The sequence below is a fragment of the Littorina saxatilis genome, linkage group LG1 (genome assembly GCF_037325665.1).
Source record: "Littorina saxatilis isolate snail1 linkage group LG1, US_GU_Lsax_2.0, whole genome shotgun sequence".
NCBI classification, from domain to species: domain Eukaryota; kingdom Metazoa; phylum Mollusca; class Gastropoda; order Littorinimorpha; family Littorinidae; genus Littorina; species Littorina saxatilis.
In genome coordinates this window covers 11,264,792-11,289,662 of record NC_090245.1, presented here as the reverse complement: position 1 = coordinate 11,289,662, position 24,871 = coordinate 11,264,792, and the positions used below count along the sequence as shown (strand labels likewise).

The 24,871-nt window shown below is 40.6% G+C and overlaps 1 protein-coding gene across 1 annotated transcript in view; it reads left to right on the top strand.

Moving 5' to 3' along the window:
- Positions 1–441: 441 nt before the first annotated feature.
- LOC138961627 (Iroquois homeobox protein 5a-like) overlaps positions 442–24,871 on the top strand; it is a 35,213-nt gene continuing 10,783 nt past the window's right edge. Inside the window, exons 1-5 of the mRNA XM_070333303.1 lie at positions 442–1,022; positions 2,795–2,948; positions 22,233–22,454; positions 23,464–23,570; positions 23,940–24,102. Of these exons, the coding sequence (XP_070189404.1) occupies positions 2,871–2,948; positions 22,233–22,454; positions 23,464–23,570; positions 23,940–24,102 (570 nt within the window). The 5' untranslated portion in view covers positions 442–1,022; positions 2,795–2,870. The remainder of the gene's footprint in view (positions 1,023–2,794; positions 2,949–22,232; positions 22,455–23,463; positions 23,571–23,939; positions 24,103–24,871) is intronic.

Genomic DNA, 24,871 nt, shown 5'->3' with positions numbered 1-24,871 from the left:
TCAAGCGTCTCAGTCTCTCTCCTTCTCTCTCCTCAGTCTCATATCAGTCAGTGAAGGCGACAGTGTTCCAGCGACATCAGGCCACAGCGGGTCTGTTAAGCACCCAGCTGAGCAATAGCACGCCTCATAGCACGATCACTAAACAAACCAATTATCAGTATTGCTCGCTTTCCCCACTCGCTCACCACCGTGAGAGTGTCGCGCGCGCTACAGGGGGCGGGGCTTCGTCACCTTGCCACTCAGTTGACGCTCTGTACGAATGAGCGAGCGAGGGCGAACAATAGAACCGCAGTAGGCGGGGCTAAGCCGGAGCTCGCGCCAATGAGAACACTCGTAGCTTCACCTACGAGATTAGCGTGTGTTTGGCTACACGGAAGCGTTGATGTAAACAGATTTGGACACCAAATATACAGCGCCGTAACTCCCGGTGGTGGTGTGGCAATGAGTGGCAGACATGCAGCACGTGCGGCACTAATTATGAAAGGTGTGACAAGTGCCGGACGCCTCTGAGTTGACGTAAGCGGGCGTCTATTGTTTTCCACGTCGCCGCCTCGATCGTCAGGAGAACAGAACAGTACTGTGACACACGCACACCACCCTGGCAGCGCAATAGAACACAGGAGGACACAGTTCCAGCGAGAATTACGAGAGGCTGCTTCAAAGCCAATAATTTTCTCTGTGTGTCTCTCTCTCTTTCTTTCTCGAGTTTAAAGCTTTGACAATTTCGCTGATGTTCAGTGGTGCTCTCTTGCGCAATGGGGAACAATTCCAGCGCTAGACGAAACCGTTCTAAGCAATAGTTCCATGTGTATCTCTTTCTGTCTCTAATCTAAAGCGTTGACAATTTCGTCTGATGTTGCCGGGTCTCTTGTACTGAAAATGATTCCGACCAACAGAACTCAAGCGGCCCACACACGCTCTCAGTGATCGTTGAAAACCGCAGGTGATGATGGTGTTGACTGTGCGAATCTGCTGCAGTGGATATCGAATGACAGGAGCTATACCTCGCTAACCCGCAACACGTAAGTAATACCTGTGCATGGTTGTGACGAGGGGATCGATTGAAATTAATCCCCGCATAATCTGTTGAACAAATTCAACTTAGGTGCGATTGATTGCATCAAGTACTGGATGTATACATAGCTGGGCGTTTATAATGTTTTGCGCATAATCTTCATCGCAAAATATAAAAGATATGGCATCGGTTCTGTTTGTGTGAGTGTGAGTAATAGGGCTTTGAACCCGCAAGCCTTGAAATCAAGTCAATCGCAGTCAAACGCATTTGCTGTTGTTGTTGTTGTTGTTGTTGTTGTTGTTGTTGTTGTTGTTGTTTTGATGCAACACTCAGTTCTTCGAACAAGAATTGGCCCTTTCTTTCTCTCTCCAGCTCTCTCTCTCTATCTCTCTGTCTTTTTGTGTGCCTGTGTGTGTGTCTGTGTGTCTGTCTGTCTGTGTGTCTGTCTGTGTGTCTGTGTGTCTGTGTGTCTGTTTGTCTGTCTGTTTCAGGGTGTGTGTGGGTGTGTGGGTGCGTGCGTGCGTGTGTGTGTGTGTGTGGGTGTGTGGGTGGGTGTGTGTGTGCGTGTGTGTGTGTGTGTGTGTGTGTGTGTGTGAGTGTGTGTGAGTGTGTGTTTCTCTCTTTCTCTCTCTGTCACTCTCTCTCTCCCTCTCTCCCCTGTGGATGCATGTAAATGAATATAAAGTTTTGTTTAACCAAAAATCGACTCATCGTCCGCCCCAAAAAAGGGAATTCGGTACACAAAGGACGGGGTGGGAGAGAGAGAGAAGAGAGAGGGGGGGAGAGTTACAGAGCCAATCAAGGAGAGAAAGAATGTATTCATAATATTCAACTACTCTCGCGGTTTGAAATGGTGTTGTTGTGTTTTATCAAAGTAAATAATTATATAAATGAAATGTAAACCAAAGCCATTCATTCCATATTCACATATTAAAAGATGTATATCTTCTTCTTTGCCTCTAATGTGCCAAAATAAAAAGTCAAAGGCTATTTAGCACTATAATTATAATTCCCGCATTTTTGCTATGCCCGTAGTGACAGATACAACCGGCAAGATTATTTGATTAAAATATAGATCACACACAAATTAATAGAATGAAATAAACGAAATGAACAGTATTAAAATGATATAAAGTTTGCACACGAATGCATAAATGAATTAAACTGCGGAAGAAAACATGCGTTACAGCAATTTAATGACATTAATTATTTGACCTGTTGAGTTATTGATTTTTTTACAGTTATTTTCGGTTATTTCATTAATCAACTCTTCTGTTAAGCCAGTCAGTTTATTGCTGATATATTAGGATTTTAATATATGATTCTCCTTGCTTTATTCATTACAAACAAATAACTCTTTTCTTGAATATTTGTTAATTAGCTACAATTTCGCTCGTTTGTATCATTGTATGTTTGCATGCATCAATCGCGTTGTACCACTGAGGGAGAAGTAATGGCTACTTATACGATTATACTTGATTTGTATTACTCAAAGTTTTATTGAATTTTGAAATTTAAAAAAAAGGGCTGGGAGGGTGAATTGTTACTTTGATATTTCTAAGCTATAACCAGAGTCAGTCATATGCTGTTTTATTTTCATCTCTCAATCTAATATTCGCTTACAATTTGTAGTTTCTTATATTAAGCTAACCAACTACGATAATTCCAGAGGAGTTATATAAACACGAAAATAGCTACCATTACAATAGTCTGGGTGCGTTTTTTTTATAATACTTTTTGTTATATATATAGTGCACATTTTTGCTTTAATTTCAACAGATTGCAAGAAATCGGCTGACTGAAAATTCGACCGAAGACGAAAGCGATAAAAACGACGACAACGTCGACAACAATCATGTTCAGTCGAGCGGCATTCTCCGTTCCTTTCAGCTCTGCCGACGTGCACGCGGTTTCCAAAGCGACTTCTCCTCAGGTAAGCTGCATGCAAACATGATGTGCAAGTTAAGCTTATCACTAGGTATGGAGTCCAGTGTTAACTATAACACTGACAATGAGACCCAGTATGGAGTCCAATATGAATTATAACATCTTTACTGCAATTAACACTGCAACTTCTCCATGTGAGATAATAAAGTTCATTTGATTTGATTTGATAGATTGAACAGTGATAATCAGATCCAAACCGTCATCCGAAATGGCTTATTTCCTGTTATCATGCATCCGATATTGAGACCGATATCTATTAATTATATTGACACATTGATAATGAGGTACAAAACCTTATCCCTGATGCCTATTTTCTCAATCCATTGAACATAACTCTCTAAAATGTATACTGCAAACAAACAAACACACAAACAAAAGCACTGACCACACATAAAACACAACAGCGGCAATAAAGCTAATTTTGACATCAGAACTTTTACAGTCACACAGTTCTCACCGGTAGGCTTATATAGCTCAAGCTGAAGACAATGATCGTATCTATGACATGGATATGCATCGTCACTTCGTCTGTTCCCTTTTTCCTTCAACCTTGTTTCCTGATGTCATTCTTATTATTTATTAAAAAGACTCAAGCAGTGTCAAACGCCATTGTCTAAATTGTCTTCTGCAAAACAAGCCATGAAAACAGGGCGGGAAAAGTACAAACTTTTGTTCGTGAACATTATTATTTTTTTACAAAAGGTCCTCTTCGGGAAATGCATGCACTCTGTCGTTTGCAAACTTGAACAGAGTACAGTATTGAGTGCTCATCGTGCACTGATGAAATTAAAGACACTAGATTTTCTTTCCGTGTAAACAGATTTTCCCAGGCTTTTACATTGTATAAGATCATCCTTCAACTTTGACACATTCAAACAAAAAATTCAACAGACTGGCAACTGTGACCTGCGTAGAATGAAATTCGTTGTTGAAATTCCTCCGAAAGCGGCGTATGGCTGCCTAAATGGCGGGGTAAAAACGGTCATACTCGTAACATTCCACTCGTGCAAAAAACACGAGTGTACGCGGGAGTTTCAGCCCACGAACGCAGAAGAAGAAGAAGAAGAAGAAGAAAAAGTTGTTGAAATAATTTCACAGTTTGACATAGGTGTCATTTACAACAACAATTTCCGTCTTGTTCAAAAAGCAGTCAGGATGTGGATTATTGGTATGTGTCCAAGCTGAGGGTGCTCTTATTCCATGCACAAGCCTGGAGAGATCTGTGGTAATTTATAATCAGACGGTTTACACGGAAAGGAAGGTATCTTTGAGATAAAATCATTTTTCTTCATTTACTGTATTACCCCAATACTGGGAAATTCGGGTCGCTTACTCCCAGTGGAAAGCTAGCTCACTGGAATATGCTTCATATGATTGTCTTTTCTCATCAAAGCATGAGGTTATTTATCAAATAAATGCCAACAGCTTATCTTGACACGCATCAGATAATATCAATTAATTTGATTTAATTTGATATCTAAATCCTTATGTTTCGATACCCTGGCAAAAAAAAAGAGAGGGAGACAAAACCGCATAGATCAACACACTTACATGCAGTTCTTTGTCGGGGTTTATTGTCCTTCTTTCTTTCTTTCTTTTATTTATTTATTTTTTTTTTTTTTAATTTTAACTTTTTAACGTTTCTCCTGATGTTTGGTACTATTAGTCAAACACAAAAGCTGATCAATTAGAATTCTCGAGCGATTTAACTTAATTGCTTTCAGGGGATACAATGTACCCTTAAAGCAGCTGTTGTGGTATTTCCTGCATATCCTATTAACATACAGTGAGTTTTTTCTGCTTGAGTTGCGGGCCCTGAATGGAGATAGATTTTAATCGGCGCAGATCGGTATGAATGCAATCCCTCGCATTGCGTCATAAATGTCGCATTAAGGCCATCAAGTACAACATATTTATAGTCCTCACGCGTAGTATATAATGAGATATGACACGATCTTACATTCGCATAAAATCTACGGACGGATTCGGTGTTGTGAGGGTGCATGTATGCATTACTTTTGTTGGTCCTGGCGTGTAGTTTGCAAACAGGCTGTTGAATATGAGCATACATCTATAAACCTGGTTTGGTGATGATGTGCGAATGTTTTTGTAGTTGTTGTTGTAGTTGTAGTTGTTGTTGTTGTTGTTTTTGTTGTTGTTGTTGTCGATGATTATAATCTCTTTGAGATTTCCGAATCTTTGTTGCAGCTCAGTGTTTGCTTATCTCTCTTTGTCTCTTTCTCTGTCTCTGTCTCTGTCTCTGTCTCTCTGTGTCTCTGTCTCTGTCTCTCTCTGTCTCTCTTTCTGTGTCTCTCTCTCTCTGTCTCTCTCTCTCTCTCTCACACACTCTCTTCCTCTCTCTTCTCTTCCCCTATCTCTCTCCCTCTCTCTTCTCTCTCCCTCTCTCTCTTTCAGTCTCTGCCTCTCTCTCTTTCAGTCTCTGCCTCTCTCTCTCTCTCTCTCTCTCTCTCTCTCTCTCTCTCTCTCTCTCAATCTCTCTTTGATTTTTTTATTTAGGGTTTTACTTTCCTTAGCTTTGCTTGCTCGCTTGCTTGTTACTAGAAATATATTATCTAGAGATCGCACAAATCTGGACAAACGAACCAAGTTGCTCCAGAACAAATACAGCATCCATGCACTAAACTCCAACAACAACAAAAACACCACACAAACAAGAGGCGAAGCCTTCAAGGCTCACGTAAGAAATAGACAAACAGTAACACAAACTCAATCACTCCGTCACACATACACACCCACACACACAGTAAGCTTAGGTGACACTGTGCAAGAAAGAGAGACACTAGATCTAGATCTGTCTGTCTGCATGTAGCCTACTTACAGGGACACGACTGCCAAATAGTCTCGGCCCGCTCAAAATAACAATGACCGAGACCACACACACCACGCGAGAGAGAAAGACTACAGGGAGGCATGCCGTCATGATGCATTAATTGACGTCAAACACTTTTGACCGTGACGTAATCTTATGCGAGCTTTATCCATAGTCTTGGATAACCACTCACACATAGACTCGGAAATGTTAAAGTTTCTACCACAGACATACACACACACGCACGCACACACACACACACACACACACACACACACACACACGCACAAACGCACAGACAGACAAAGTTACGATCGCATAGGCTACACTTCGTGAGCCAAAAACATCTCTTCGCCTTATTTTGTTAATGTATTATTTTGCATAATATCATTTTCTCAAATTTATTAGACGTTATTAAATATATCAAGAACGACAGATTTATACAGTATATTCAATAAGATTCAAAGAAATATATACATCAGGAGGTTCTCTTCTCAGCTTTTTGCAAGTAATTGTGTGATTTGCTTAGAGTAGTCAAAACGCTGTGTTGTTACACCCCCGGTATAGGGGGGTGTATAGGTTTCGCTCGATGTGTTTGTTTGTTTGTTTGTTTGTGTTCGCATATAGATCTCAAGAATGAACGGACCGATCGTCACCAAACTTGGTGAACAGGTTCTATACATTCCTGAGACGGTCCTTACAAATATTGGGACCAGTCAAACACACGGTTAGGGAGTTATTGGTGGATTAAGATTCTACAAGGACTTATAGAGGGACATATTAATGGTCAAAGGGAAATAACCTTCTCAGTTGGTGGCAGTCAGAATGGTTATTTCCCTTAGACCAACGGGGGTGTTTTTCCTACCTCGGAGGAATTTCTTGTTATTTTTTGTATTATAAAGTTATTGGGGTTCATTATATTATCGACACATCCCTTATTGTAAATAATATTCTTAACATAATATTATCATTGATTGCTGGATTGCTTGATTTCTGGCTGGCTAGATATCTGGCTGGCTGGCTGGCTGGCTGGCTGGCTGGATGGATGGATGGATGGATAGACGGGTGGATGGATGTAATTATTTATTTGTATATTTCTTTATTTATATTCGTTTAACTGCTGTGCTATCATGTTTTCTTGGACTAATATTACAGTGTTCTAGATGATCGAACGTGTAGCAAAGACCTGTGCGCGTACATGTAGATATTACGTCACCCGTGACTCATTTTTTTCTCTCCAATGTTCCAAATCGTACGTTGTTTTGCTCCCACCAAGACTGCAGATCTTGGTAAACGGGTGACGTAAAAACTAGATTTGATGACGTTACCCGTACACGGTTCCCGTACACGTGCTGACAATTGCCCCATCTAAGGATAAGGATAAGGATAAGATTTTATAAAGTCCATGAGGGTAACCTCACAGAAATTCGGGCTGCTTTCTCCCTGGGGAAAGCGAGCTGCCATACAGTATACGGCGCTACCCATTTTTTTTTCCTGCATGCGTGTATTCATGTTTCCAAGCCCTGAGACTTAATGCCGTGTGAGATGGAATTTTTTTACACTTTATTCCAAGTCACACGGGTATTTGGTGGACATTTTCTATCAGGAAAGACCCTTTTGTCAATCGTGGGATCTTTAACGTGCACACCCCAATGTAGTGTACACGAAGGGACCTCGGTTTTTCGTCTCATCCGAAAGACTAGCACTTGAACCCACCACCTAGGTTAGGAAAGGGGGGAGAAAATTGCGGCCTGACCCAGGCCTGAACACGCAACCTCTCGCTTCCGAGCGCAAGTGCGTTACCACTCGGCCACCCATCTGTCTGTTATCTTCTCTGTGCGTAACATTTTAAACTGTTTTTCAAACTGTCATTTTACAAATTGTGTTTTAAACGCCGTCTTGATTCAGTGTTGCACGCATTCATTCTTATGCATCTGAATTTATATTTATGTGTCCGTTGTATATCAGCCTTCGATCTAGAACGCCATAGCTGCACTCACACATCCCGAAACCAAATGTGAAGTAGACACTCTCTGGGCTCAGTGAGGTGCAAGTGGGGGCCACCCAACTGGGTGGGACCCAGCCGCGGGGTCTGATAAGTTGATACAGTCGAACCTGTCTAAAGAGACCACCTAAGGGACTGTGCAAAAGTGGTTTCTTTAGACAGGTGATTTATATAGTCGTAAAAACCGTCGAGGATCCTTTTGGGGTGGTCTTAATGGACATGCAGGTGGTCTTTATGAACAGGTGGTCTTTATGAACAGGTGGTCTTTATGAACAGGTGGTCTTTATAGACAGGTGGTCTCAAGGGCAGGTTCGACTGTATCACACAAAATCTCAATTTCAACCGATCAGACCCCGCGGCTGGTTCTTATCCAGTTGGGTGGCACCCACTTTGTCTTCGTGCATCCCAGCCCATGGTCAATAATTCGGCAAGCAGCAGTGCAAGGGTACTGGATAAAAAAAACAACCCATCCCATCCCGGTCAACTCAACTCCCTAAAAGTTAATCGAAACATTGATTACCAAACCGGGAAATAAGCATGTAAATATAGGATCATCTTCAACCCTTATACTTATGTCTTAAACTGTCTCGACAAATTATACATGTATCACATGTGATCTTTGCCAGAGATAAGATCACAAGGTTAGGCTAGTGATCAGGTAGCGGACAGAGCCCTAGAGCTATATATAAGTACTGCAAAATTAGACATACATAACTAGACCCATGCAGATGATTATTAAGTTACGACCGCGTATCAGTAATAGAATGAACGCACAATAATTATGCGTACATGCTTTGACAAGAATGCTGGTGCTGAGAATCTGTGAGCGTGTGCATGCTTTGACAAGAATGCTGGTGCTGAGAATCTGTGAGCGTGTGCATGCTTTGACAAGAATGCTGGTGCTGAGAATCTGTGAGCGTGTGCATGCTTTGACAAGAATGCTGGTGCTGAGAATCTGTGAGCGTGTGCATGCTTTGACAAGAATGCTGGTGCTGAGAATCTGTGAGCGTGTGCATGCTTTGACAAGAATGCTGGTGCTGAGAATCTGTGAGCGTGTGCATGCAGGCAGAAAAAACATAAGTTTCTAATCTGGCTTACCACATTGCAGTCTGTGTGTGTTGGGCGAGGGGGTGGGGTGGGGCGTTTTTATTTGTTATTATTATCGTTATTATAGTTAACGTCAACGACATAATACAAACACAATGAAAATAAATATTCTGAGAAGATCTGGATTTGTTTTAAGCGATCGAATCGTTGAGACAAAATCAACACCCCAAAGAAAGAAACGAACAATCAACGACTCAACGAATGATGCAAGTACAATCCAAAGTACAATCATATCTTCTTCTTCTTCTTCGTCGTTCGCTCAGACAGCAACTCCGGAGGCCCTGATGAAGGCTGCTGTACGCCGGAGGCTCTCCATGGGTCCATAGAGTTTGTCCCTCATCGGTGTGTCAGCAGGCCAGGTCTCTGCTCGCAAGTTTTGGTGTGTTGGACAGTCCTGCAGGAAGTGTTCCACTGTCATTGGAGATGTGCCACATAGTCCAGGCATATTAGAGAACAACGTTGAAGTGACAATGACTAGGTTTAAAATGTCCCTTATCAGAAAGTTCAACCTCAGTCCTTTGATGTTTATTAAACACATTTTCATATAAAGTTGGCGCTTCATACGGAAAAATGGCTTTGAAATTGACCCAAATCCTTCTTTGGGCTCTGTAAATGTCGTTTGGGGGTATGGTTGTAAAATGGTATCTACTGGTCACCCCAATGTATAAACTGAAAACTCTTTCTGCACCAGAACACGCAGAAAGGATTGTATCTGCCTGATGTCTGATGCTTTTCAAAATCCCCAACCACTAACACCTTCAAAACGGACTTTAACTGACACTGTTGTTTTTCCCTATATAATCCTTACTATTTTTCCGAGACGTCGTCGTGTTGTGTATTTAGCTTGCCACAACCTCATACATGGTCCTAAAAGTTAAAGTTGAAGAAAATACTAAAGATAAATGAAAAAGCTGACGCAGTGTCATTCGCACCGTGAATCCCCCCATGGGAACATACTAAAGTCTGGTTCCAAATAGGCTCAATTTCCTTCTATTTCTTTGTATTTCTGCCTCGTAGGGGTAGGGGTGTTCAAACCAAAGGCACCTTTAAACCAAAATTCAAATCACACATCTTACAATACTAAGACACTCAGCAGTAAAAGGGTGTCTGCTGGTAAAAAATTCCAAACAATCCTAAAAGTACTTCACTACTAAAAGTGCTTTTAAAAAGAGCCGTTATTTTTCCCTCTATATTCAGTATTGTGTTTTCTGCGAACATGTAGTCTATTTAGATGGTTGTCGTGTGCACTTGAGTTGCTAAAGCGTTTTCAGTTGGGCATATGTCGAAAAGCAAAGAATTAGCCCTTTGAAAACCATCAGAACTGTCACACAAAAATAACATTTACCTATCTCACCAACTGACCAAACATAGGGCTTTTCCTTATGTATTATGTATTGTCGTGTTTTTTGTAGCATACTTGTGAAAACAGCCACCACTGTTGTAAATGATACTTTAAAGAGCATTATTTCATTTTTACAGTTGAAGGACAACCTGGACTGCCGTATATTACAGCTGTTTTACAATCAGCCAAAATTTTCTTAACAAACGTATGTTAAGAACAACTCCCACAGTGAAATTGAAGGAAAACAAAGTGAAAATCCGCCTGCCATAGAGGAGCTAAAGAATCAACAATAAACGACTGCATGGATAGCTTGATGCACGAATGCATTGCGGACATGTTTGTCTTCAACCAAGAGAAAGTTCCAAAAAATCCCTTTTGTGCTTCTTATTATACAGTGACGTCAAAGACAGCCTTTTCTGCTGTTCATACATTCAGGGGTTATGGTTACACTAAACGACGTAGTTGTAGCCATACTGCCATCCAGATTTATTTTTTCCTTGTGAGCAGTCACAGGGTGTTTGTGCTGTCTGCCAACCGTTAGATGACCCCGCCCAAGTCTGTTAAGGGACCGTTTGACCGTTATAGAACGCGTCTTTTTGATTTTTTGGCACAGTTGGAAACGGTTGATTTTTATCCCTACCATTGTTTCCAAACATTATATAGGAATGTTTTGTGAACAACGGATAATAGCCGCTACTCGCATGTGTAGCAAAAGTGAGCGTACATACTCACCCTGGTCGTCCAGCCGTTGTCCGTTGCCCGTCTTTATCTGTCTGTACTGAACATTACCTTTGGATATTTCTCCAACGCTATGAAGTGAAGAAACACCAAATGTTGCAAAATGTTGTATGACCCCAAGAGCTCAAAAAAGATACTTGAGAACCTTGACCTTACCTTAAGGTCAAGGTCACAGGGAGAATGAATGTGGTCTAAAAACTGCAAAATTTCACATTGTGCCAGTTTTCTGGAAAACAAATTAAAAACAGCGGGCTTAGTTTTGTATGGTATACAAGAAAAAGAAAGCCTTATCTTCTGATACCATTTTGGTTGACCTCGCTTCAATGTCAAGGTCACAGGAGTCCTTCAAAGTTGAATTGTATACATGTTTTGAAGTGACCTTGACCCTGAACTATGAAAAAAATCTTTCAAACTTCATAATTGTGTGGGGCACATGTTATATACTGATATTGAGCCACATTTAGTCACATATCATCAAGGTCAAGGTCACTTTGCCCCTTATGAAATGTGACTGAAACGGGCAATTGAATCACTAAAAGTGACAATGTCTCTTTGTAGAAAGTGCCAATAAGTATGTTTATGCTTTCTATGTCTTGAATTGATAGCCTTGTGATGTGTGACCTTTGATGATCTTGACCTTGGCCAAAGGTCATGTGTAATTTGGTAGGAAAAATCTGTAAAACAGTTCTAATAGTGTACAATGTCCTTGCCAGCTTCAGTTGTTAGACCTTCACCTTCAAGGTCACCTGAAGGTCAAGGTCACTTTAAGACAAAGGTCAAGCATGAGAGTCGCATGGGCTTTGCTTTGTTAAGATTTTTTACCAAGACACATGGATTTCTTTACCCGGCTTGGTCACATTTTTCATAGGGGTCAATGTGACCTTGACCCTAACGATATGTGACCAGATGTGGCTCACTATGAAATTCTAACAAACGCCCCACTCAGTGTTTAAGTTTGTAAGAGATATCGTCCATAGTAAAGTTAAAGGGGCAAGCTCACATCAAAATATGTCTACAATTCAACTTTGAAGGGCTCCTCTGACCTTGACATTGAAGCGAGGTCAACCAAAATGGTATCAGAAGATAAGGCTTTCTTTTTCTTGTATACCATACAAAACTAAGCCCGCTGTTTCTAATTTGTTTTCCAGAAAACTGGCACAATGTGAAATTTTGCAGTTTTTAGACCACATTAATTCTCCCTGTGACCTTGACCTTATGGTAAGGTCAAGGTTCTCAAGTATCTTTTTTGAGCTCTTGGGGTCATACAACATTTTGCAACATTTGGTGTTTCTTCACTTCATAGCGTTGGAGAAATATCCAAAGGTAATGTTCAGTACAGACAGATAAAGACGGGCAACGGACAACGGCTGTACGACCAGGGTGAGTATGTACGCTCACTTTTGCTACACATGCGAGTAGCGGCTATTATCCGTTGTTCACAAAACATTCCTATATAATGTTTGGAAACAATGGCAGGGATAAAAATCAACCGTTTCCAACTGTGCCAAAAAATCAAAAAGACGCGTTCTATAACGGTCAAACGGTCCCTTAACAGACTTGGGCGGGGTCATCTAACGGTTGGCAGACAGCACAAACACCCTGTGACTGCTCGCAAGGAAAAAATAAATCTGGATGGCAGTATGGCTACAACTACGTCGTTTAGTGTAACCATAACCCCTGAATGTATGAACAGCAAAAAAGGCTGTCTTTGACGTCACTGTATAATAAGAAGCACAAAAGGGATTTTTTGGAACTTTCTCTTGGTTGGAGACAAACATGTCCGCAATGCATTCGTGCATCAAGCTATCCATGCAGTCGTTTATTGTTGATTCTTTAGCTCCTCTATGGCAGGCGGATTTTCACTTTGTTTTCCTTCAATTTCACTGTGGGAGTTGTTCTTAACATACGTTTGTTAAGAAAATTTTGGCTGATTGTAAAACAGCTGTAATATACGGCAGTCCAGGTTGTCCTTCAACTGTAAAAATGAAATAATGCTCTTTAAAGTATCATTTACAACAGTGGTGGCTGTTTTCACAAGTATGCTACAAAAAACACGACAATACATAATACATAAGGAAAAGCCCTATGTTTGGTCAGTTGGTGAGATAGGTAAATGTTATTTTTGTGTGACAGTTCTGATGGTTTTCAAAGGGCTAATTCTTTGCTTTTCGACATATGCCCAACTGAAAACGCTTTAGCAACTCAAGTGCACACGACAACCATCTAAATAGACTACATGTTCGCAGAAAACACAATACTGAATATAGAGGGAAAAATAACGGCTCTTTTTAAAAGCACTTTTAGTAGTGAAGTACTTTTAGGATTGTTTGGAATTTTTTACCAGCAGACACCCTTTTACTGCTGAGTGTCTTAGTATTGTAAGATGTGTGATTTGAATTTTGGTTTAAAGGTGCCTTTGGTTTGAACACCCCTACCCCTACGAGGCAGAAATACAAAGAAATAGAAGGAAATTGAGCCTATTTGGAACCAGACTTTAGTATGTTCCCATGGGGGGATTCACGGTGCGAATGACACTGCGTCAGCTTTTTCATTTATCTTTAGTATTTTCTTCAACTTTAACTTTTAGGACCATGTATGAGGTTGTGGCAAGCTAAATACACAACACGACGACGTCTCGGAAAAATAGTAAGGATTATATAGGGAAAAACAACAGTGTCAGTTAAAGTCCGTTTTGAAGGTGTTAGTGGTTGGGGATTTTGAAAAGCATCAGACATCAGGCAGATACAATCCTTTCTGCGTGTTCTGGTGCAGAAAGAGTTTTCAGTTTATACATTGGGGTGACCAGTAGATACCATTTTACAACCATACCCCCAAACGACATTTACAGAGCCCAAAGAAGGATTTGGGTCAATTTCAAAGCCATTTTTCCGTATGAAGCGCCAACTTTATATGAAAATGTGTTTAATAAACATCAAAGGACTGAGGTTGAACTTTCTGATAAGGGACATTTTAAACCTAGTCATTGTCACTTCAACGTTCCCTTCACTAAAGTGGCTAAGATGCCTGGACTAACAGGGGCACGATGCAGAATCACCAATGTGGAATTTGGTATATAGGTGATGTTTGAGTCTGCAATGGCCTGTTCTCAGTCTCACAATGACCACTTGGTCATCTCTGGGTAGGAGGTAGTAGGCATCCTTTTTGTTGTAGTCTGGGTGTTGGTGGAGCCATCTTCTCTTCTGCTTCTCTTTGACTATAGTCTTTGGCCTCTTCATAGGTGACTTCTTGTTCATCCTGTGGGAGCTGTCCACCTTCTTTTGCCAGTCGGTCAGCTTCCTCATTGCCCTGTATGTTGCAGTGTGACGGAATCCACTTGATGACTGTTTGCTGTACAATCATATGACATATTTCTTTCCCCACCTCGTGCGCCCCCCAACCCTCGTCAGGGTTATATTGGACTATTTAATTGGTTTTAATCTGCGTGACAGAAAACAAAACAATTGCGGATTAAAAGTACATTGTCGTTTTGATTTTGCAGGTCTCAGTCGGCAAAAGCAAGTTGTTAAAATACATGCAATCAGACAACCACACCATTAATTATCATTCCAAATTGTTTTACATCGTTCGAAAGGAACTGTTACACGTTATGCTGTCTAGTGAATAGTTCATGTCTTTCTCAAAAAAGCTTTCAAAGTTTTTTCGTAAATCGACAACGTGTATAATTTCCCTCCTCCTCCTCACATGCCCCCACTCCCCGCCCGATCAACCCTGACCCTCACCCCCACCCCCCCCACCCCCCCTCCTCTCTCCTACATTTTAAAAAGAAACTCTACCTCTTGAACAGGCAACCCGAATCTGTTTTCGCAATGCCTGAGATGCCGATGACAGTGACATACAGTCCTTACTAATCCTTCTCGAGCAGCGTGAAATTCTTGGATGTCACCAACACAAAAGGCGAACCAAGAAATTTGAAACAACCAATCATTTTCGGATCGATCGATATAATTAGTTATCACACCCCTCGTTGGCGACATAGGTCAACACGGTGTAAAGCGCGGGTGTAAGACAAATATCTCATTTGCTTACCGCGTTCTTGCCTTTGTTTTCTCGGAGTAGGAAGCGATGACAGTGATTAGGACAGTACAGCACGTGACAACCTCTCAAATCAAGGTTTTGACAAGCTAGAAGCGTTCGGGGCCCGGGGTGGTGATTATGCGATTAGCGGGTCATACACAAGTATACATTGCTAGTATCGACGAGTACTGAATTTTGACATACGCTACGCGGTTGACCGAGTAAAGGGATTGCCATTAATATTACGAGTAGTGTATAAGCCTATGTATCTGTCCGTTGTTGGTTGTGCTCTTTCGAATATATGAAATAGTCTCTCTCTCTCTCTCTCTCTCTCTCTCTCTCTCTCTCTCTCTCTCTCTCTCTCTCTCTTTCTCTCTGTCTCTTCCTCTCTCTCTCTCTGTTTGTCTCTGACCCTGTCTCTCTCTCTGTCTCTCTCTCTCTCTTTCTCTGTTTGTCTGTCTGTCTGTCTCTCTCCCTCTCTGTTTGTCTGTCTGTCTGTCTCTGTCTCTCTCTGTCTCTCTCTGTCTCTCTCTTTCTCTCTCTCTCTCTCTTTCTCTCTCTCTCTCTCTCTCTCTCTCTCTCTCTCTCTCTCTCTCTCTCTCTTTCTTGATCAGCGAAAGCAAACCGTTCATCTTAATACAAATATATCACAGGTGCGGGGTTCCCGAAGGCAGTGTTCTTGGCCCATTTCCCTTTTCTTTCTGCATAAACAAACTTGCTTCTTCCTTGAATGATCCATGTGAATTATTTGCTGACGACATGCCCATTCACACATCTCATTAACTTGAAAACACTTAGCAGAACCGGTATGCAAGGGTCGAAATTAGATACTTTAGTCCGGGATAAACAGTACCCTCAATGCACTTTATTCCGGACTTAAGTCTCTGAATACACAATACATCACGTGCCGTCATTCCTTACTTGTCACTATAATCCTGAAGAAGTTAGCGACAGGCTGCCGAAAATGTTATGAAGAATTTACCACAAATGGTTTCTGTTATGGTTTTTTTTTATTGTTTTAAAGTCTCTAAGCTCGACTCCTGCACACCGGCCCAGATGATTTGCTTTACTTAGGACAGGTCCTAAAATATCATGCACGACCTACACATAACTCCTTTTCCTTGGGTGAGGGGTGGGGGTGGGGGGGGGAGGAAACGAAAGAGAAAAACTGCATGTGTAAATCATTTTGGATTAAACAAATCTTGCTTGATTTCACTACTTTGTTCCATTTTTCTTAAACTTCTCGTCTTGTGTCCCTGTATCATACGTGTTGAAGAGCGAAACATAAATGATAACTGCAATTTCCAATTTAGATTTAAATTACCATAACTCAGTCACAGCTTTCGGACCCACAAAGTGCTCTTGCAAACAACAACAAACTAAAGACAAAACAAAAGAAGAAGAAAATCCAAGTCCGCTTACAAACCAATTAGGCCAAAAAAAAAAAATTGTCTGTTTAGGGTAACATGACCAAAAAAAGTAGGGTCGGTAGGTAGGTAAAGTTTTTTTTTTTTTTTTTTTTTTTTTTTTTGTAAATGCTATGTTGGCTGAACATTTGCTTCTTATATTTGATGAATACATGTTTCAAAACTAACGTATAAATAAAACAGAGAGAAAGGGAGAGAAAGAAACGCCAAATGTCTCTTTTTAGCATTTTTACCTTTTTTTTTTTTTTTTTTTTTTGAAATCAAAAAAAAGTTTTTGGGTCGGCGCCAAATCGATAGGGTCGGTCGGGTTACCCTAAACAGACAATTTTTTTTTTTGGCCTTATATATAGGTACTCAAATACAAGTTGCTGTTATAGCATAGACTTCGTTAAACCTGGGTCATCGCTTCATAGCTTATGATAATCTTTTCTTGCACAAGTTGCGTCAGCCAGATTAAATTTTAGAAGATTCTACGTTTCCAGAGCGTCGGCTTGGTTTTATTTTTAATTTGAAAGATTCAAAGTTTTGAATTGCTTTTTATTTTATTTGGTGGTGTTTTTGTTTGTTCTTGTTTTGTTTTTACGATTCCCAATTACGAAAACATTGTTGCCGTTTCTATTTGTCTGTTTATTGGTTTATTTATTTAGATTATAGTTTTTAGCTGTTGTTTTTGTTTTTGTGGGGTTTTTTTTTATGTTGAAGCAAAAAATAATGACCCGATGGGAATTAAATTGTCATGTCTTTTTGTGTGTTGGCTTTCGTTTTTTTGTTTTTTTTTCGTTGTGTGTTTGTTTGTTTGTTTGTTTGTTTGTGTGTTTGTTTGTTTGTTTCTTCTTTCATCTTATTCTTGCTTTCCTTCTTTCTTTCTTTCTGTTGAAATTTGTAACTTTTCACGTACAGTATTTTTTTTCTTACATGAGGGGTGGGGGGTGGGGGGGGGGCGACGGAGGAGTAGTGACCCGAATAGCAGCAAAGAATAGTCTGTCATCGTCCCCTTCCGATATATTCTGGTGAAAGTCTTAACTAAATAATGATGTGGATTAATTTTATAAACAGAGACATTTTGCTGGAATGAGTAGCTTCACGTGGATTCTATATTAGATGTATCACCAAAACAATAACATATTTATTTTTACAGGTCCCTCAGTTGTTCCTTTTTTATATTTAGTCAAGTTTTGACTAAATATTTTAACATCGAGGGGGAATCGAAACGAGGGTCGTGGTGTATGTGCGTATGTGTGTGCGTGCGTGCGTGTGTGTGTGTGTGTGTGTGTGTGTGTAGAACGATTCAGACTAAACTACTGGACCGATCTTTATGAAATTTGACATGAGAGTTCCTGGGTATGAAATCCCCGAACGTTTTTTTCATTTTTTTGATAAATGTCTTTGATGACGTCATATCCGGCTTTTCGTGAAAGTTGAGGCGGCACTGTCACGCCCTCATTTTTCAACCAAATTGGTTGAAATTTTGGTCAAGTACTCTTCAACGAAGCCCGGGGTTCGGTATTGCATTTCAGCTTGGTGGCTTAAAAATTAATTAATGACTTTGGTCATTAAAAATCTGAAAATTGTAAAAAAAAATAAAAATTTATAAAACGATCCAAATTTACGTTTATCTTATTCTCCATCATTTGCTGATTCCAAAAACATATAAATATGTTATATTCGGATTAAAAACAAGCTCTGAAAATTCAATATATAAAAATTATTATCAAATTTTTTTTTCGAAATCAATTTAAAAACACTTTCATCTTATTCCTTGTCGGTTCCTGATTCCAAAAATATATAGATATGATATGTTTGGATTAAAAACACGCTCAGAAAGTTAAAACAAAGAGAGGTACAGAAAAGCGTGCTATCCTTCTCAGCGCAACGAATACCCCGCTCTTCTTGTCAATTCCACGTGTTCTGTGAGTTCGACAGCTACTTGACTAAATATTGTATTTTCGCCTTACGCGACTTGTTATTTTTTTTACACCGCATGCAAGTGAGGGGTTATTTTCTTTTTAAATGCAGGACCGTTAACTAATATATTTTCAACATAAACTTACATCTAAACTGGGGACGGGGACGTAGCTCAGTTGGTAGCGCGCTGGCTTTGTAGCCAGTTGGTCGCTATCAGCGTGGGTTCGATCCCCACGTTCGGCGAGAGATTTATTTCTCGGAGTCAACTTTGTGCAGACTCTCTTCGGTGTCCGAACACCCCCGTGTGCACACATGCGCACGAAAAAGATCCCACGTTCACAGCGAAAGTCTCAGGGCTTGGAAAACACGAAAACACGCATGCATCATCTCTCGTCTCTGATTATCATGATCGTATTTCGATACTTTGACGAGACAAACCCAATGCTGGTGTGTCGAAGATGACAGCCACAGCGGGCTTGCTCGAGTCAAAGTATCACACCATATCTTCAACGTATTACCAATACCTGTCCCAATATAGACCAGTTGGTCTAAGAGGACGTTAAACCCTAATAGTCAGTCACATCTAAACAAATATGAATGCTGCCATTAGTTAATACGCTTTTGTCTTTGATGTGGGTGAGTCCTCGTATTGATAACAAACCTAGTGGGGGAAACGGGAGGGGTTAGAAGAAGAGGAGAAAAAAAAAAGAAAAGATGGAGAAAAAAAATGGATATTTTCACGTGCATTAGTCTTTAGAAAATGTTGATCGTCTTTGTGTAAGTTAAAAAGAAAATCAACAGTACCTCAAAGTGACATTAAAGGCGATGCCCTGGCCATAGGGAATCACGCTTCTGATCATTTCTTTGCATTTTAATCCTTTCCGGAAAAATTCTTTCTTCGTAGCTGGTGACTGTCTTTGTTTCAAAGGCAAGAGTGCCGTCAGCTTGGACAATTTTAAATAGGATTTTCGCGTTGAGTCTGGATTAAAGTAGTAAAACGTCTCTTTTTCCATCCTAATTTTTGTGAGACACGGAAACACCGGTAGATTTCTTTTGAAGACAATACTTTGAAAAATCAGGCTTAAAACAATTTCTCTGTTTAGGAAATGGAAAAACCGTGCTATTCGCAAATTGAAACAAGTCAATTCAAAAAGTGTTTCTTTGAAATGTATCGAACACAGACGTGTTTGACGGTCAATTTTCCTTTTAATTTATTCTATGGAATGCAAAGAAAATGCAATGTCTAAGTTTTAAAAGTTTCCCGGCGACGTTGATGTTTCGGAAACAACTTTTGATCGGGCAACACAATGAACATCACCCCCCGACATTTTCTTTCGTGTTTCATGATCAAAGAAGCATCGTTGATTCATGTTCACAATTGTTTTAATGGAATTTAATGCTTATTTGAAAATGTACTGGTCGCAAAAGTGTGTTCAAGTTCCAAAGCGTGAGAACTACAATATATCACACACACACGCGCGCGCACACGCGCGCTCGCACGCACGTACGCACGCACACACACATACACACACAAACACACACACACACATACACACACACACACACGCACGCACACACACACATACAAACACACATACACACACACACACACACACACACACACAAGAACTCACACTGAAGCACACATGTCCACGCACATAAGAATACACACACACACACACACACACACACACACACACACACACACACACACACACACACACACAGACACACACAGACTGATTTGTTTAATTTCATCTTCTTTCTGTCATGACTATAGAGCCAATGATTTTCATGGGACTTCTTTTCTAAAGTCAAATACAAAAAATCGTGGAAATCAATCATCAGCAGTGATTAACACTAACAACACATAATTCACCAACAGCATTGAACCGACCAAGGCAACTTCCTGCAGACTGTATAACTTCGTTACGAACACCTTGTTTCTTCACTGCATACTTTTCATACAGGAGAACAAAGCACGACCAATCAAACACGAACACTGAGAAATTTCATTACGAAGGTGGCTGCTTTTGTTTTTATAACTGGGTTGTGTACCGAACCCTCCCCCCCGTAAGACTACTCGTTTCTACCTGGAACAAAAAACGATTTAACGGATCAAAGATTTCACTCAAAGACTCGATCAGCCGGTAGCGACGACAAACAGAGTGATTTTTGCTGTAGTTCAGCGCAGACTCGCAGAGTATCAATGCCAACCGCAAATCAAAGAGAAAGGAACAAATTGTTACATTCTGTTGGACGCGGTTCGTTTATTTTGCAACAGAGCGCGACCTGGACTGGGTGTCATTGTTACACGAGAACACGATTAACTGACGAAAATAATGTTTATCGAATTATCGCGGGTCATTGATTACTTGGGAATGAAGCTATTGAGACAGGAACTATGCACTCAGACAAAGCTGTTTGCCGTCATGGATATATGCATAGTCTCTGTCTCTCTCTCTCTGTCTCTGTCTCTGTCTCTCTCTGTCTCTCTCTGTCTCTCTCTCTCTCTCTCTCTCTCTCTCTCTCTCTCTCTCTCTCTCTCTCTCTCTCTTTCTCCCCCATCTATTCTCAATTAATACTATTACACTTCATTTAATCTGCCATTTTACTCTCTCTCTCTCTCTCTCTCTCTCTCTCTCTCTCTCTCTCTCTCTCTCTCTCTCTCTCTCTCTCTCTCTCTCTCTCTCTCTCCCATCTATTCTCAACTCTCTCTTTGTATTTCAGGGCAATGTTGGGTGTTTTTTTCTCCCTGAGACGCAGAGTGTTAAACTATGCTCAACCTTTCATCTCATAGTTATCGCACATCATTGCCATGCATGTATGTAATTCGAAAAGAAAGGTTTGCATGCACAATAATTACAATGAACTGTGAACCGAAATCCAAGTGAAGCAACCACACCGTAGTACTTTTGAATTGATGAGTATGGTAGTTAGGCCTAAAAAAAATAGGTGTGGTTACGGTAACCCGACCCACCCTATTTTTAAAAAACAAAAACCAAAAAAACCCAAGTAAACGAGTGCAGAAAACGCAATGAAAGCGAAAGCGCCCGAGTCGCGCACTTATTTCCCTGTCAAGTAGGTTTAATTAGTACACATTAGAAAAAAAGTTTTAAAAAAAAGTGATTGCCTACCTTCCTACCCTATTTTTGGGGGCTATGTTACCGTAACCACACCTATTATTTTTTTGGGCCTTATTATCTGAGTCGTTCATGGTTCATTCAAGGTTTGACGAAAAAACCCGTTTCATTCCAGCCGCTGTATCCTGCATTCTACACATCAGAGTGTTTGCATAAACCGTGATCCGTTTGATTTGTTCGCTCTCAGGGGCAAACTATGATAACCTACTGATGCTGAAAATACGAAGAGAATACGGGGAGAACGACCGAATATCACTGTCATTGTTGTCCACATCTGAAATCTTTTAAAAAAAATATATATATATATAAAAAAAATATAAAAAATTAAATTAAAAAAAGGGTTGTTGTACCCATGAACACATGCAAGGTAGTCTGAATAGAAGAAGAAAATCAATGTGATATGAACGCGAAGCGACCCAGAACGAAACGAAGCAAAACACAAAAGTAACAGGAAATATAACAGTGTTCGTTTATATCTTGCATGCAACTTCGTTGTTGTTGTTGTTGTTGTTGTTGTTGTTGTTGTTGTTGTTGTTGTTGTTGTTGTTGTTGTTGTTGTTGTTGTTGTTGTTGTTTGTTTGTTTGTTTGTTTGTTTGTTTGTTTATTGTTGTCGTTGTTGTTGCAGTTGTTGTCATTGTTGTTGCTGGTGCAGCTGCTGCAGTTATTGTTGCTGCTGTTGTTTACACAAAAAAGCATTGTGCATTGTATATATAATTATTCCCTTACCTTTTTTCCAGACTTCTCCAGGTGTTCCCATGATGTGTGAAGACGGTCGCCCTTACGTGGTGGACCCTGCCTCTGGCCGAAGAGTGTGTGTCAGTCACTTGGCACCGGAAGGGGTGCACGCGCATATGCACGCGGGTGGGGCCCTGCCAGGGGGCCTCAAGTCCTTGGCGTCACCCCTTGGTTCCGTTATGCCAGGGGCCCTGGATGGGGCTGCATTTTACAACCATCCGCTGGTAGGTGAAACATTTTTCTTGGTGAAGATGAAAAAAAGAAGAGTCATAGATTGTGATGTAGAATCACCGCCAAGTACATCAATAGCAACAACGAAAGGAAGCAAGAAGAAGAAGAAGAAGAACAAGAAGAAGAACAAGAAGAACAAGAACAAGAACAAGAACAAGAACAAGTGGGGAGGTGGGGACCAGGGAGGGGTGGGATGAGGGGAAGGGGAAGGTGTTGCAGTGGGGGGACTTCAAAGTTCAAAGATAGCTTGCGTTTGTTCCATTAATTTGAGACACTATTCTTAAAGGTGGTCGTCTACATTATTGCTTTTTTTCAATAATCTTATGGTTAGATTTCGATACAAAATTATGTCAAATGATGAATGAACCATGGGGAAAAAGTTATAGAAAAAAATTTATGTAAAAAAAGATTTTATTTTTGGGTAGCGTGACTCACGCTTCCAATATTTTGTTTTCTGTTTGCTGAGAACATGTGCTTTGCCTAAAAATACTGACCAATCAAATTCATGTCACTGTGCTTATAGCCACGCCCAAACAAGTGCAGCAACAGTTTGACACTGGAGCGCTGTCCACGCCTTTTTTTAAACGCACAAAATGCACGGGATTTGAGAGGAGTTTTGCGCTTGGCATTTTCCAAATAAGGATATCCTACTATGAGTACTACGCTGGAATACTACAATGAATTTTCTAACGGCTACACTGGCTTCGTCTTTCCTGATCGAAAGGGGGTGTATTGATATTTGTAGATAATAGACTCTGCATTTTAATGGTCAAATGGCGATTTCGGTATAAAAATGTAGACAAGGACCTTTAAGTTTAAGTTTGGTCTTCTTTCACTATGTGATGTCATTTCCACGGGGTTCATTCGGAACTATGTCAGACCTATTTTTCAGATATCAGGAGGTCTAACACAGATGTACCACTGTGTTAGCGCATAATGTTTGAAATGACATGTATATGTACTTTCAATGATGATGACATGTGTAAATGCCGTGTATTGCAGTTACGAGGGATGCACATGAGACCAGAGAGACTGGCACAGTGCCTGACACCCGTTGGCCACCCCATGGGATTTGACCCTACTGTGGGCACACATCCCTATGGTCTTCTGTAAGTCGTGCTTATTATGTTTTGAAAACTCAAGCTGTACTTCTCAGAGTTGTTCCTCTTTTCTTGTTGAGTTACCTGTACGCAACCACCCCCTTTTTGTCTCTTTGGAGCCCTCTGTTTTGCTTTTGCACGGAATAAATAATTTTCCTCCATTTTATAAGTTCTCTTTTTCGGAGCGTGGAATACAATAATTCGATCTGTAATTTTTTTTTAAGAATAACTTTTAAAGAAACCTTTTTGTAAAAAAAAAATAAAAAAAAAACCGCCTCTGTGCAATTCTCAAGACTCTTGTATGGACTTGTTTTTGTTAAATTTTCAAGTGTTGTCAGAATGACGCCTTTTCAATTGAATTATCTGTGCTTGTTGCAGGTACGCTGGTTTTGATGTGAACGGCCTGGGCATGCGCAAAGCAGCCACGCGAGAGACGACAGGACCGCTGAAGGCGTGGCTTCACGAACACAAGAAGAATCCTTATCCCACGAAGGCGGAGAAGATTATGCTCGCCATAATCACCAAAATGACACTCACGCAGGTAAAGGCATTGTTTTTTAAAGAAATTTGACGATTTTTTCATGATGCTTTGTTATAATCAAGACCAACATTCTTGACATTAGCACATACGGATTTGTTCACGTTTTTCTTTGTCTCGTGTCACAAGTTAGGCTACGACTCTGTTCTTCATTCAAGTAGGCTACGAACAAAATAAAATGCATATCAGCTCATACACTTCATTTTATTTTTTTTACGAGAATTATTCAAACTCACACGTTTTAAGATATGAGCAAGATGATTGTGTATTTAAAAGAAAAATAGGAAAATAAAAAAGGAAAATCTTGAACGTCCCTCCCCCACCCCCTTCCTAACCAGGTACCACTATTAGCTGTAAGAAGACTCACTCAGAATCATGTCGAAGAAGCCTTCCGTGTGTGACCCGCTGAAAATACGACTACTTCGAAAAGCCTGATATTAAATGGACGAAGTGGGCGGGGATGTAGCTCAGTCGGTAGCGCGCTGGATTTGTATCCAGTTGGCCGCTGTCAGCGTGAGTTCGTCCTCACGTTCGGCGAGAGATTTATTTCTCAGAGTCAACTTTGTGTGCAGACTCTCCTCGGTGTCCGAACACCCCCGTGTGTACACGCAAGCACAAGACCAAGTGCGCACGAAAAAGATCCTGTAATCCATGTCAGAGTTCGGTGGGTTATAGAAACACGAAAATACCCAGCATGCTTCCTCCGAAAACGGCGTATGGCTGCCTAAATGGCGGGGTAAAAAACGGTCATACACGTAAAATTCCACTCGTG